General features: G+C 43.8%; 1 protein-coding gene across 1 annotated transcript; it reads left to right on the forward strand.

The window, feature by feature from the left end:
• Positions 1–1,438: 1,438 nt before the first annotated feature.
• LOC306791871 (polypeptide N-acetylgalactosaminyltransferase 15-like) lies at positions 1,439–4,260 on the forward strand (the record flags this gene model as incomplete). The annotated part of the gene is made up of 7 exons (XM_079288779.1): positions 1,439–1,680; positions 2,473–2,590; positions 3,100–3,294; positions 3,405–3,536; positions 3,641–3,742; positions 3,824–3,967; positions 4,069–4,260. Coding segments are annotated over 7 exons (1,125 nt in total), but the record flags the coding sequence as incomplete, so codon positions are not given.
• Positions 4,261–12,914: the final 8,654 nt, after the last annotated feature.

Raw genomic sequence — 12,914 nt, forward strand, 5'->3', positions numbered from 1 at the left:
TTTCACCGGAGTCAAAACGACAAAAACGGTGAGGACGGTGTCATTGACAGTGTCTCCCTGCCGAATTTTGGGCACACATCCATCTTTCGACCTTGTGTCACTTAATGTCTGGAGAGAACTTTGTTTAAGGTGAGCAACACCTCTGATGGGTATGGTCTGACGTGGCTGTGGCTTTACCTGGGGCCGATGCTGTAGGACCTTAGCCTTAATAATGATGGGTGGGAGGCCTATATGCTCTGATGTAGGCGTCCTCTCCTGCTTGCTAGCCTTACCACTGATGGGTGGGAGGCCTATATGCTCTGATGTAGGCGTCCTCTCCTGCTTGCTAGCCTTACCACTGATGAGTGACATACGCCTTAATGAAGGCTTCCACTCCTTCTGGCCTGGCAAGGTGTTTGGTGGACACGGTGTGAGGACGGTGTCATTGACAGTGTCTCCCTGCCGAATTTTGGGCACACATCCATCTTTCGACCTTGTGTCACTTAATGTCTGGAGAGAACTTTGTTTAAGGTGATCAACACCTCTGATGGGTATGGTCTGACGTGGCTGTGGCTTTAGCTGGGGCCGATGCTGTAGGACCTTAGCCATAATAATGATGGGTGGGAGGCCTATATGCTCTGATGTAGGCGTCCTCTCCTGCTTGCTAGCCTTACCACTGATGGGTGGGAGGCCTATATGCTCTGATGTAGGCGTCCTCTCCTGCTTGCTAGCCTTACCACTGATGAGTGACATACGCCTTAATGAAGGCTTCCACTCCTTCTGGCCTGGCAAGGTGTTTGGTGGACACGGTGTGAGGACGGTGTCATTGACAGTGTCTCCCTGCCGAATTTTGGGCACACATCCATCTTTCGACCTTGTGTCACTTAATGTCTGGAGAGAACTTTGTTTAAGGTGAGCAACACCTCTGATGGGTATGGTCTGACGTGGCTGTGGCTTTAGATGGGGCCGATGCTGTAGGACCATAGCCTTACCACTGATGGATGGGAGGCCTATATGCTCTGATGTAGGCGTCCTCTCCTGCTTGCCTGGCAGGGTGTGGTGTATGTATGGTGGACATGAAAACATATTTATTGTCTCTGTAGATTTACTTTCCTCTGTAACTGTGTATGCGTCCACTGTGTATACTTCCACTGTAACTGTGTATGCTTTCAAACGGCTTACCAGGGTATTTAAAGAAAATATCAAAGCCAGAAGAATGTCAGAGCCAAAAACATAATGACATCATTATGACATCATTACAGTGACGTAATTCCGAATGTCAGAGCCAAAAACAGATGTCGCTAATGACGTCATTAAAGTTCTGGAATTCGAACAGGTTGTTTACAGTGACGTAATTCCGATGACAATGCGCATGCGCATGCGCTTGTGCTTACAACACCGATTATGCTTAAAGACGAGATGGAGGAAATTGTCCGCACTGTGCGCGTTAAGTCGATAATACGAGAGAAAACCACAACATGATGGACCTCGTCCCCATGTTACAAAGGGGAGCGATTGTTCAACTCAATTGAAAGACTTTCCTGCTATCGAGGCGGTGGATATAACGTTCAGCAACTATTGTCCTCCAGACATCCTTCTACTCAGGAAAACAAATGAAAGCATACAAAGTATTGAGGCAGAACTTTTTTGTCAGCGGTTTTGTGCACGACCTCGGCTCCACGGTGCTTTTCAATGGCCAGTGTGAGTGGCTCTTTTTGTATACGGTGTATTTACGTGCAGTTGTAGCCTACCATGCCAACGGGAATTACAGTAACTGTCGATTTCACGTCTGCAAATAACTAGAGCAAGCTGAACTGCAACTAACGTTACAATCTCTACTGTTTGTGTTAGACTAAGACAAGCAACGCAAACTGTAGTTGCAAAGTCATATCTTAAATTTGCCAAAATTGTGGACGACTACCCACTCTTTAACCGATCGATTCGGGGGGGGGGGGTGAATATGCGTGTTACTCTAGATCAGGGGTGCCCACACTTTTTCGGCTTGCGAGCTACTTTTAAAATGACCAAGTCAAAATGATCTACCTACATTAAAAATGCTGAATATCTATTTATATATATATATATACTGAGTATACTTTATATTTACAATATATGTTGGCGTACCTTGCATAACTGCATGAACCCTTATGGCACAATACAATTCTGTACATTGTTGGTCATTACCTTACTCTGATGACTTGCACTGAATGGGATTGGCCAGGGTTGCATAATCCGGACAGTAGCTGCTGGTAGCCGCCTCAAGCAGACTTCAAATGGGTAAGGTCCTCTTTGCTTTAAGTGCTCATAGCTCACAGAAATATATGACCTTCGACAAGGAGTCACAAGTTAACTGCTCTTGGCTATGTGTTGTGATCCTTGCGAATTAAGACTGTAATACTGTGAAGTTTGTAATGTCTCTCTGCTGCTGCGATACAGAGACAGATTCCTCTTTGCTCTTGTCCAGTAAAGTGATGCTGATTCTGTGTACGACAGGAGCCCAGCGTTGGGAGGCGGAGTTGTGGCCGTCGACAGACATTTCTTCCAGAGTGTGGGAGCCTACGACCCTGGGATGGTGCTGTGGGGAGTGGAACAAATTGAGCTGTCAATCAGGGTAAAGCATTAAAAAAAAAACCCATCGACCTTCCATCCAAATCTGCAATTTACCTGCTCACACTTTACAGAGAGGCGACAGATTGCTTTTGTTTTTTCATCTTAAACCAATTAAGCCTTTTTTTTCAGCGACGCTTTGGCTGATTTAGTTGCCTTCTGTCAGGGCCTCAGGAATGTCTTTCTGGGACATGATGCTTTTTGCAAATGGAAAATCTCAGGTTGAATCGTGATCTGGGAATGTCTGCGCCGGGTGACAAATGCAACAATAACAGAAGAAACTGTTACGTGGCCACCCTTTTTTCCTAAGATGACCGATGAAATAAATATTTTGGAATTGTAACATGTTATGTGACAGATTGGAATGGAAAATGGTGCAGCGTGTTGAAATACATATCAATGTGCAGCTTGCAAAACAAAACATCAAAATATAATACTGCGTTGTAATGAAAGGCACAGAAACACAAAAACTACAGGGACACAAACCTCTTTTTACTGTTCCCGTTATCCCAGGTGTGGTCTTGCGGGGGCACCATGGAGGTGGTTCCTTGCTCACGTGTTGCCCACCTAGACCATCGCCAACTGCCTTACCGCTTCCCAGACCAGGAGCTGCTTCAGAGGAACAAGATCCGGATAGCAGACACCTGGATGGACGCATACAGGAAGATCTTCTATAGGAGAGACACACTTGCTCATTTCATCAGGCAGGTGTGTATGTTTGATGTGGGGACTTAGTCAAGAGATTGGCTGGTGGTGAGTGTACCAAATATTTTTAAAAAAAGAAGTCGAAGGACCTAATTGTTATTTCTTCTGTGCAGTCTGAGAGCCCTAACATCACGGAGCGTCTGCGGCTTAAGAGGAATCTGGGCTGTCGTAACTTTCACTGGTTCCTGACTACAGTTTATCCACAACTTTACATCCCCCAGGACAGACCTACGCTGTCAGGCGAGGTAGCACACACACACACACACACACTCACACCTACACGCACACAGGATTTATTCCACTCATTGATGGACATGACCGATGACTGAAGTGTCCCATTTGTCCGAAGCTGTACAATGTCGGCACCGGCAGCTGTGCGGACTACCCCCGAGGGCTGGGACCGCAGGGTGGGGCCATGAACGCAGCGCCGTGCAGTGGGACGGGCAGCCAGGTAACCATGAAAACAGTTGTGAAAGTCAAAGACAGACAGGTAAACACACAGTGGCAAAGATGATCTCTCTTGTCGTTGCAGCACTGCGATCTGAACTCTGAGTTTGAAGTGCGTTGGGGCCCCATGGGGTCTCTGTGTTTGGACGCCAGCGGAGAGAGAGTGATCTTATCTCCGTGCCCCACACACCGACCTACCACCAGAAGACTCCAGTGGAAGTTCATAAAGGCAAGACAGAGAGTTACACTTCCCTGTTATGTATCTCATTAGATGTATGTGGTCACAGTTGGCGTTTTTGGCTAACCCACTGCGTCTGTTTTCTGTTTCAGCTGAGCGGTCAACTCGTTCACCAGCACTCCCAGTTATGTCTGGAGGTTGTGAAGGAAGGAGGTCTCACACAGAGCAGCCCAAGAGACGTCAACACCCGCGCAAAGACGGGGGGTCTCTTCCTGCGCCCCTGCACCCATCACCCCAGACAACAGTGGCACTTTGAGCAACTGGTAGCTCCTAAAGGTGCCTGATACAGAGAGCCCAGGGGGATTCATGTTATTAATGTACATTATCATGTACTATGTGCTGTGCATATAGTGGCATGCAGGAGTGAAATGGTGCAGAAAAATACAAAAACAGATGCCTTTTTTTGCTCCATTTGCCACTCAGATTTTTTGCTCCTGTTTTAAGGATTGCAAGTACAATTTATTCTTAGATAATAAACAAGAGACTATCTCAAGCAATACAATACATGATACAATGTTTTATTTACAGTAAAACAGTTTATTTAGTAATACGTATTATATTTATGTACATTTAATTATATTCAGTGTGGAAACACGTAGAGAACATGATCTTAAATCATCTTCTTCATTATCTACTGACAGAATCTAAACACAGATTCATCTCGATAAACTTACCTGGATGGAAGTGATGAAATTATGAGTAGTATCAAGTAGAGGACCAAAATTAGTCCGTGGTATATTTTAATATTAGATCGATTAAAATACAGATGGATTTGTTCCGGACAAAGCTTTAACCCCGACACCACCATTGCACCCTTCCTCTCTCTTTATCCTAAAATAGAGTTAGAATAAAAAAAACAGGGCGACTTAAAACCAATTTCGCACTCTGAATAATAAGCGATAAGACAAATGGGGTTTTTTTCTGAACAGATCAATTACTGGTAGGGATCCGGTAAAACATACTGAAATTTTTGCTGAAAAGTAACTTCCCGTAGCATACAGACCTGTGGTTAGACAAGCTAGTTACTTTATGAAGGACCTAAACATACTTATTGTCGAAAAAGATGTTTAAAAAAAAATCACCTAATATTCAATGTCTACATACTTTTGGCTTTGTAGTGTAGTTCTGTCCCTGCAGACCCAGGTCTTTTTAATTATTCTATTGATTAGACGTCAGCTCAGTGAGCTCATCATTCACATTTCAACTTGTCACAGTAGGAAAATCACAGGTGCTACTAATCACTGACGATGACGCTGTTCTATTTACGTGTCCCAGTATAAGACATGCCAGTGTGACAGTGAGCCAGCATGCACAATACCAGACCCTGAAGCAGCTAATGGAATACAACCAGCATCAAACATTCACTTTTGTCAAAATGACCTCAGGTGCAACAGAACTCAACAGGAGAGTAAGAGAGATGCCAATCAGGTGGTCTGAAAACACCTGTGTGAGTGATTCAGTTCCACAAAAGGTTTCATTCTAAAACGATTTATTGTTTGGGATCATGATTTAGAATGCATATTGACCAAAAATATACACTCATACATTATCAGCTGCCAACAGCAGAGGGAGCCATCTGCCTAAAAAATCTTCTCTAAAGCCCCAACTGATCACTTTCTTATTGTTGTGCACGATATGATTTACTTCTGAGAATATCCTTAAAGATGTGCTCATAATAAACATGATTATGACACAGTAATATCCTGTAGTGTAGTCCATGTGACTGAGAGGAGTGGATGCTGTCAGTGATTAGCATCCAGTGCTAATGTGTTTTTCGTGTCCTTGTGTCTACTGTAACTCGCTGCCCAATCATAAGTGTGGCCGTTATTCAAGCCACAGAGGTTAGGATGTCAACTGGCAGGCAGGAGGACGCTCTCCTTGTCCAGGCATTGAGTGCTAATAACCGCCTCATGCTCTGTCACGGTAAATGCTTTTCTTATCCCATGGTGCACTTAGCCCAGTCAAGTACACAGCACCTTTAGAATAAAAAAACAGTCATATGGTATGTCTGCAGCTTCGAGGCACAGGTCAAACACTTGGAGAAAAAGCATGCTGTTGATTAATACGTCTTCTCTCTCAGCTACATGACTATAGGCTACTGAGCCGTTGGACAAGAAGGACAAATATCTCTCTGCTTCAGATCTTCAGAGGTGTTCAAGAGGACACAGAGTCATTGTGTTGCTATTTTCACACTGAAAAGCAATCCATGTTTGCCCAGAAGACTGCAAGACATAGTAGCCTATACCTATAAAGTATAATGAAAGAACAGAAAAGGCCCTTATGTTCTGTTTGGGGTCCAGGAGACAACTCCTGCAGCTCGAAACATACAAGATTGATTTATGAGTATTGCTTATCGGCAGGTTTCAAATGAGCTGTCATTTCCTCATTGGGGCCTCGAGACACGAACTCTAAATCATGATTAAATACAATGGACTTGAATGATGCTCGATATCTGTGATGGGAAATGATGCTACTTTACTTTCCAAATCCCAAACAAATTGTTTTTGGATTTCTTTTAAACCTCTTTTGGGTGCAACTTCATCATTGGTAACTTCACAAAGAAGTTAAAGATCATATTCTGTCTTTGCTTGTGAATGACATTTTGTAAAATTAAAGAAATATATACTTGTTCACGCGCTTACTAACATTTTAAACAACATTTCTGTGTTTCGTCGGATATGCAAACTCAGTTTCTGACAAAGGAACGGGCTATACCGCTTCAGTACACTTCTGAATTATGGGGTTTAATACGGTCAGAATAAAAGAAAAAAGTAGTTGCAGAGAGTAGACTAGCCCACAATTCATGCATCTAACCCAGGGGTGTCAAACATACGGCCCGCGGACCGGATCCGGCCCGCCACGTCATTTTATGTGGCCCGCGAATCCGCCAGAAAAAAAAAAAATAAAAAAAAATATTTTTTTTTACAAAAATTTAAAGTTAGATGTGAAAATAAAAATATCCCCATGGTCGAAATTATGAGATAGAAAGTCGAAGTGATGAGATGGCATGTTGTCTGTGTGCCGACATTAAAACTATCACAACAGGTGGACAGGAGATGCAACAGCCCATAAAGAGGATTTCCAACAAGTTTCTCAACATGTGTACTTCTCTGTACTGAAACGTCATCAGTCTCAGCCAAAGTACTGTTCCAATTCAAAGTTCACATCGAGCCAAGCACGGCCCTAATGCCCGGATGTGGCTCGCTCTGCCCATTTTACCCGGGATGCATCAGAGGTGACTTGTCTGTACTTGGGACAGCCAAATATCCCAGAATGCATTTTGCACCAGCAACAGGAAACAATGGCGGAGGAGAAATCACACAACTGGAAGTACGTGTTGTGGAAGTCACAGATATCCCGGGAAACTAAACTAACTATGTTAGGAGTACCGTAGTTACATTTACACCGTCTTACATTTACAACCGGCCCTTTGAGGGCCACATCAGCATCGTGATGCTGATGTGGCCCCAGAGTGAAAATGAGTTTGACACCCCTGATCTAACCTGTCATGGAGTCAGCACCCAATGCCACACATACAATAACAAAGGCCCTGTGAAAACAAAAGAGAAGTGAAAGAGAAAAAGGACCTGAGACACGTCGCATTCTCACAAGCACACACATCTTCTGATGAGCCAGTGAGACTCAGATGGATGCCAGCTGCTGTGGTGCATGGAGCCGTGGCCTCCTTATGAAGATCCATGGGGCTATTTGACTCAGGACGGGGCTGGCTGTACTTACTGTGCGTGCCTTTAAGAGCCTTGGGTGTTCTTTACACAGACACTGTTGTTTTCATTCATTTGTTATGGCCTCGTTGTGCAATTAGGTCTATGCGGATGGGCCTCAGGAGCAGCGGCTGACACTGAGTAAAGATTAAGTGCATTCAAATGTGTCATAAACTTGGCTTACAGCAGCAATTAAGGTCAGGGACAAAAACGGCTTCTGAATGTCTCATTTAGAAAGTTCCTGGTGACACAAACACTTTATAAGGGCACCCTTTAAATTGTGAATCAGTGTTTCAATGACACCTGTATTTGTGCAAAGCATCAAAAAACACATTTGGAATTGCTGTAAGGAGAAAATAACAGCAGCAATCATTCTTATTTTCCACCTTATATGCTGGGTGGCATCGCTCAAATATTACGGGTGTGAAACAGGGTGGTGAGAGTACCATTTAATTATTTGAATTTGATCATTAAATTGAAAAACAGTGGCAGTGAAATTAAGAATTAATAAGATTGCTCTTAAATTCTAACTAGATTAGATACAGATTGATGAAGTTTCTATTAAGACAAATTGGATTAAAAGAAAAGAGAAATAATTGTTTTTTGAATACTAGTCATCTGATTCTGAGAGTTGATAATCCGTCGATAGTCATCCTGCAAAAACACACCGCTGTACAACAGAATGGAAAGGTTACCTCATCTACGTCTGTCTGTGTTAAATGAGTACAATCCTGCCAGGTGTTTGAATACAGAGGACTGCTTTCTATCTTCTATAAATGACTGGGCATTTTAGTGACCCTTACATCACTGCTACATCTAACACAACGGAAAACAACTATTTCACTGAGCTCTCTGCTGATGATCCTCCTGTCTGCTGCTTTGAAAATGCCAGACTGCTCTCTGACAGGTGAGCAACAATGGAGGTAATTTAGCTGCCTTTCCAGTATCCTCGCTCGATGGGCAAAGCCCGGCCTACACTCTCCAGAGCACAAACCACCATTAATCTCTGACATGCGAGTTGTTCTTCCACCCCTCCCACCACCACCACCACCACTTGTACCGTAGCACCCATGGGGAGCCGCTCAGACTCATTTATCAAACACACAAGATGTCCTGGAAGCTTCCCCCTCCTTTCCTGCTTTACACCGATGCAAATGTAACCATTTGGATGTGCAGCAGCAGCAGCCGCTGTCTCACCCAGAGTGGAACAGATAAATGTAAAGCCCTTGTGTGGAGAACTTCCTCCATATCTGACATGTGTACGTGTGCTCTCTTATATGCAAACAGACACTTGATATGTACGGACGTACACATAACCAGAAGCACACACACATTCGAACACAAACATAATGTGTCCTTGGTTCAGCAAACAGCTCAGCTTTTCTTTTTGTTTGCAGGCAGCCTATCAGGTCTCAGTCAGGGCTGAATGGAGACACCTCACCACAGCTGGCATATTTCAACATATCTCCATTATGTCCATGGAGATGAAAGAAGAGAAAGGGACAGATTCTTGTTTTTCCCGAGAGAAAAGTTCACACCTCCTGCACAGCGATGGTGTTTTTTAGTCCACGAATCTGGGATGAGGGACAAGTGAAGAGGCTCTTTTCACTGGGATAAAGTGCTCATTTGAATGGAAGAGTGATTGTGTGTGTGTGTGTGTGTGTGTGTGTGTGCTCATGCAGCATTTCCGTGTACAAAGAGTGGACGGGGATGAATAGTTGCTGTATTTGGGTCTGGGCCATCATTAAACAATGTGAAAAGAGCGGATTAAACAGACAGCAATATCGACACTAAACACAGTTCGATGTTTTTAAGTATAAAGATGGATGCTCATACATCATGAGTCCACATCCCACCTCTTTTACTGTCATCCTGTTCTCCTTTTAGCGTTTGTGTTGCACGTTTCCACCATATTTGTTCCCTTCTCCTCTTGATCCCTTTGAGTCAGACCCCACTTTAATCAGAAATCACAAGTGGTGGGAAAGAGGAAGGCAAGGGTGCAAAGGAGGAAGGCAGATGGGCTTCAGTTAGCTAATGGCAGATTGTGGGAAGCGGTGAATAAAAGATGAGTTTGCTGGCAGGTGGATAAAATGATGCATAAACAGCCAGGATGGGATTGTCTGTACACCATTAACTATGGATGGGTCTTCAAGACCCCAGGCTAAATAACAGCATTCCCACAGATGTGCTGGAGGCGCTGCTAAACCCACAAATAATCATCCTCAGTGTAAACACACCCCCATCCACCTGCAAGTTTATTCTCATGAAAAAACACACAAGAAATGATCGAAGTGGGGGATATTTTGACCTTTGCTCTTCATTTTCACTTTCCCTAAAAGCACTTGGAAGTGTAAGCAAACACACGAAGAGAAAACACTGCCACATAACCATAAAGTATATGTCATCATCCCCACTGATGTATCTATCTAATTCAGACAGATCCAGTATTCCCCTCAATCCACTTCCTGCAAACACACACACACACACACACACACACACACACACACACACACACACACACACACACACACACACACACACACACACAGTGGAGCAGCATTTTGCCAGGTGAGAGCAGCTGGACCTATGACAGACGTGTCAATGTGAGCCACAGCACGCATACTTTCTCATTTTTCACCCAACGCCCACGTCAACAATGCATGAGGATTGCATGCGCTTTCACCTCAGATGAACCGTGGCAGCAGCTAACAAAAGACAGACACACATGCATGCACAAAACAAATACACACTACTTCTACAAACAATGTGGACAAACAACAGTCTTGTATGACAGAGGTCTGGCATCATTAACTTTGTGTGTTTTGTTGGCGAGTCCAAGAACAATTAATTCAGCAACAGCTGTTGGAGGGATTTCCATAAAACTCTGCACACATATGCAAGTCTCCCTCACGATGAATTATTATGGCGTTGGGGTTCCCTAAATGTTTCCACTGCCGTCATCATCAATGTTTTAATACGTCCAATACTTTAGTATGTGACCAAAAACTCCCATAAATGACATTCCCATCGGCTTCAGCTGTAGGTTCCTTATTGTTGGGTGCTAATGAGCAAACGTTAGCGTGCTAACATGCTAAACTAATATTGTGAACATGGTTAACCCTTTGGCTCAAAGCACAGCCTCATATGTCTATAGACTTTTACATTTTGAAGTGGCATAGCATAATTTACAGCTGGTTTATCTGTAGTCCTGACATCATAAATTTGTCTGGATGTCAGCAGATTATTGCAGAAACCGAGGCACAAAGAAAACTTTGATTTGCTGGAGGAATCGGCTTTGAGCCATCTCATCAAGAGTGATTTGTTTTTTTATTTGAATGTCCATGAAACTGATCAGGAAGTAAATTTTACTCTGCATGAGCAGACGTTTTATCCACGGACTTCCAAAACACAACAATTGAGCGAAATGAAGGCCTCTGATAGCCACCAATCATTGTATTGCAATGTACATGTTAAGGTTTTAAGGAATATACTTGTATCTGTTTCGTAAAAGAGAAAAAGGGGGACTCCTGATGTGACAATCTCATAAGCTCCATCATGCTTTAATGAATGTTTCTGTGAAAACTGAACAAAAACAACAAGCCAGGGGAATAACAGTCATATTTTTCATTTATTAACATAACAGTTATTTTTTTTATCTAATAATATCAAAATGCTGTGGGAAAAAAGATGTTTTATTACAGTACATTCCATTTGCAGAGAAGCAGATGCAAACCAACATGAAGTCAAAAGAGTACAGTAGATCTGTCAGGACAAGAGTTCGGATCTTTTTCCTGGTTTAAGATTGCATTGGCTGGTACCAGCAACCAGCACCACCATAACTTCATATACACACTCTTCATATCCCACACTCTTGCATTACTTCAGGTAAAAAAATACATCTTTAGTGTTGATACATTCATAGAAATATAAAAGCCTCTTTATTTCTTTGTTGTGCTTTTATATGGGAGTATTGCCTTTGCTCTGAACAGCTCTGAGATCTCAGAGACGGTAACCCTGGGTGGCGATCGGGGATATGGCCTCCAACGTGGATCAGGAACCAATTTAGTATCGGCACTTTGCTCCAGGCCACTTCACAACAGGGGCGACTACATTGTCCCTAAATTGCCCAGTTGTTGGACTGAGCCAACATACGATAAATATGCATCAGTAAATGCCAGGTTCAGGTAATAAACGATTGAACCGTGGTTCCTTTAAATAGATAGATAAATGGCAAGCTGGATTTCCACAGGGTGTCATGCAGCATGTTAACGTGTGTCTACAGGCACCACTCGAAAGGCTTGGAAAGGCATGCAGAGAGCAAGAGAAAGATAAAGAAGGAGGGAGAGAGAGTGTAGGTGTGTGGAGAAAAACACTGGAAAAGAGAAGCAGAGAGGGAGAACGGGTCCTTGTGCTCAGTGTGACAGACGACAGCAGGGGCTGTGCTGCCCGAGGCACAACATACCCTCCAACCCCCCCCCCCCAACATCTCCATAACCAACTTCCTCCACCCTCTTCCCCTGAGGGCCAGCTGTAAAGAGCACAATACGTCCCATCTCACTCCATTCTGTGCTCCCAGTCCAACCAGCCTCAACAAGCCACGCACTGGTACACACAATCCAGAGCACCATGTGGGGGTTGAGTGTGCAAGGTTTAAAAGGAGAGGAAAGGCCAGAGATAGGAGGTTGGGGGGATGGATGCTAAGAGCCCCCATCCCTCCCCCTCCTTGTCTACAAACCCCATCACCACTTACGATGCTTTCTCCCCTTCCAACCAGACCAGCTGACCTGAAACCATCAACAGCATGGAGCAAAAAAAAAAGGGAGGACTGAAAGAACTCTCTCCTCCGCTGCATCCGTTTTGTCTTCCATTATGATCCCAACACCCCCCAACCTCAAATTGGGGGGTGTTGGGGGTGAGCTGTGCCCAGAGAGCTGCCACGATACAGATCCTCGACTGATCCAAACCTCTGCAGCTTGTCTAACGACACTACATTTCTATAAGGTAAAGCTAACGCACCTAAACCTTCTGTACTTGTTTTCATGCAACAAGATTTTTAAACACGTGCCTTTAAAACAAAAGGAATCAAAGTTGAATCCCTGCAAATGCCATCCAATAATATGATATGATCAGCCTGAACTTCAGTTCAGGAACATATCCCCCCCAAAATATCCTGGATTGAGTCCTGCACAGTCCAGGAAAGTTCAGATGGAGTGCTG

This window comes from Melanostigma gelatinosum (genome assembly GCF_949748355.1).
Source record: "Melanostigma gelatinosum genome assembly, chromosome: 17".
Taxonomy (NCBI): domain Eukaryota; kingdom Metazoa; phylum Chordata; class Actinopteri; order Perciformes; family Zoarcidae; genus Melanostigma; species Melanostigma gelatinosum.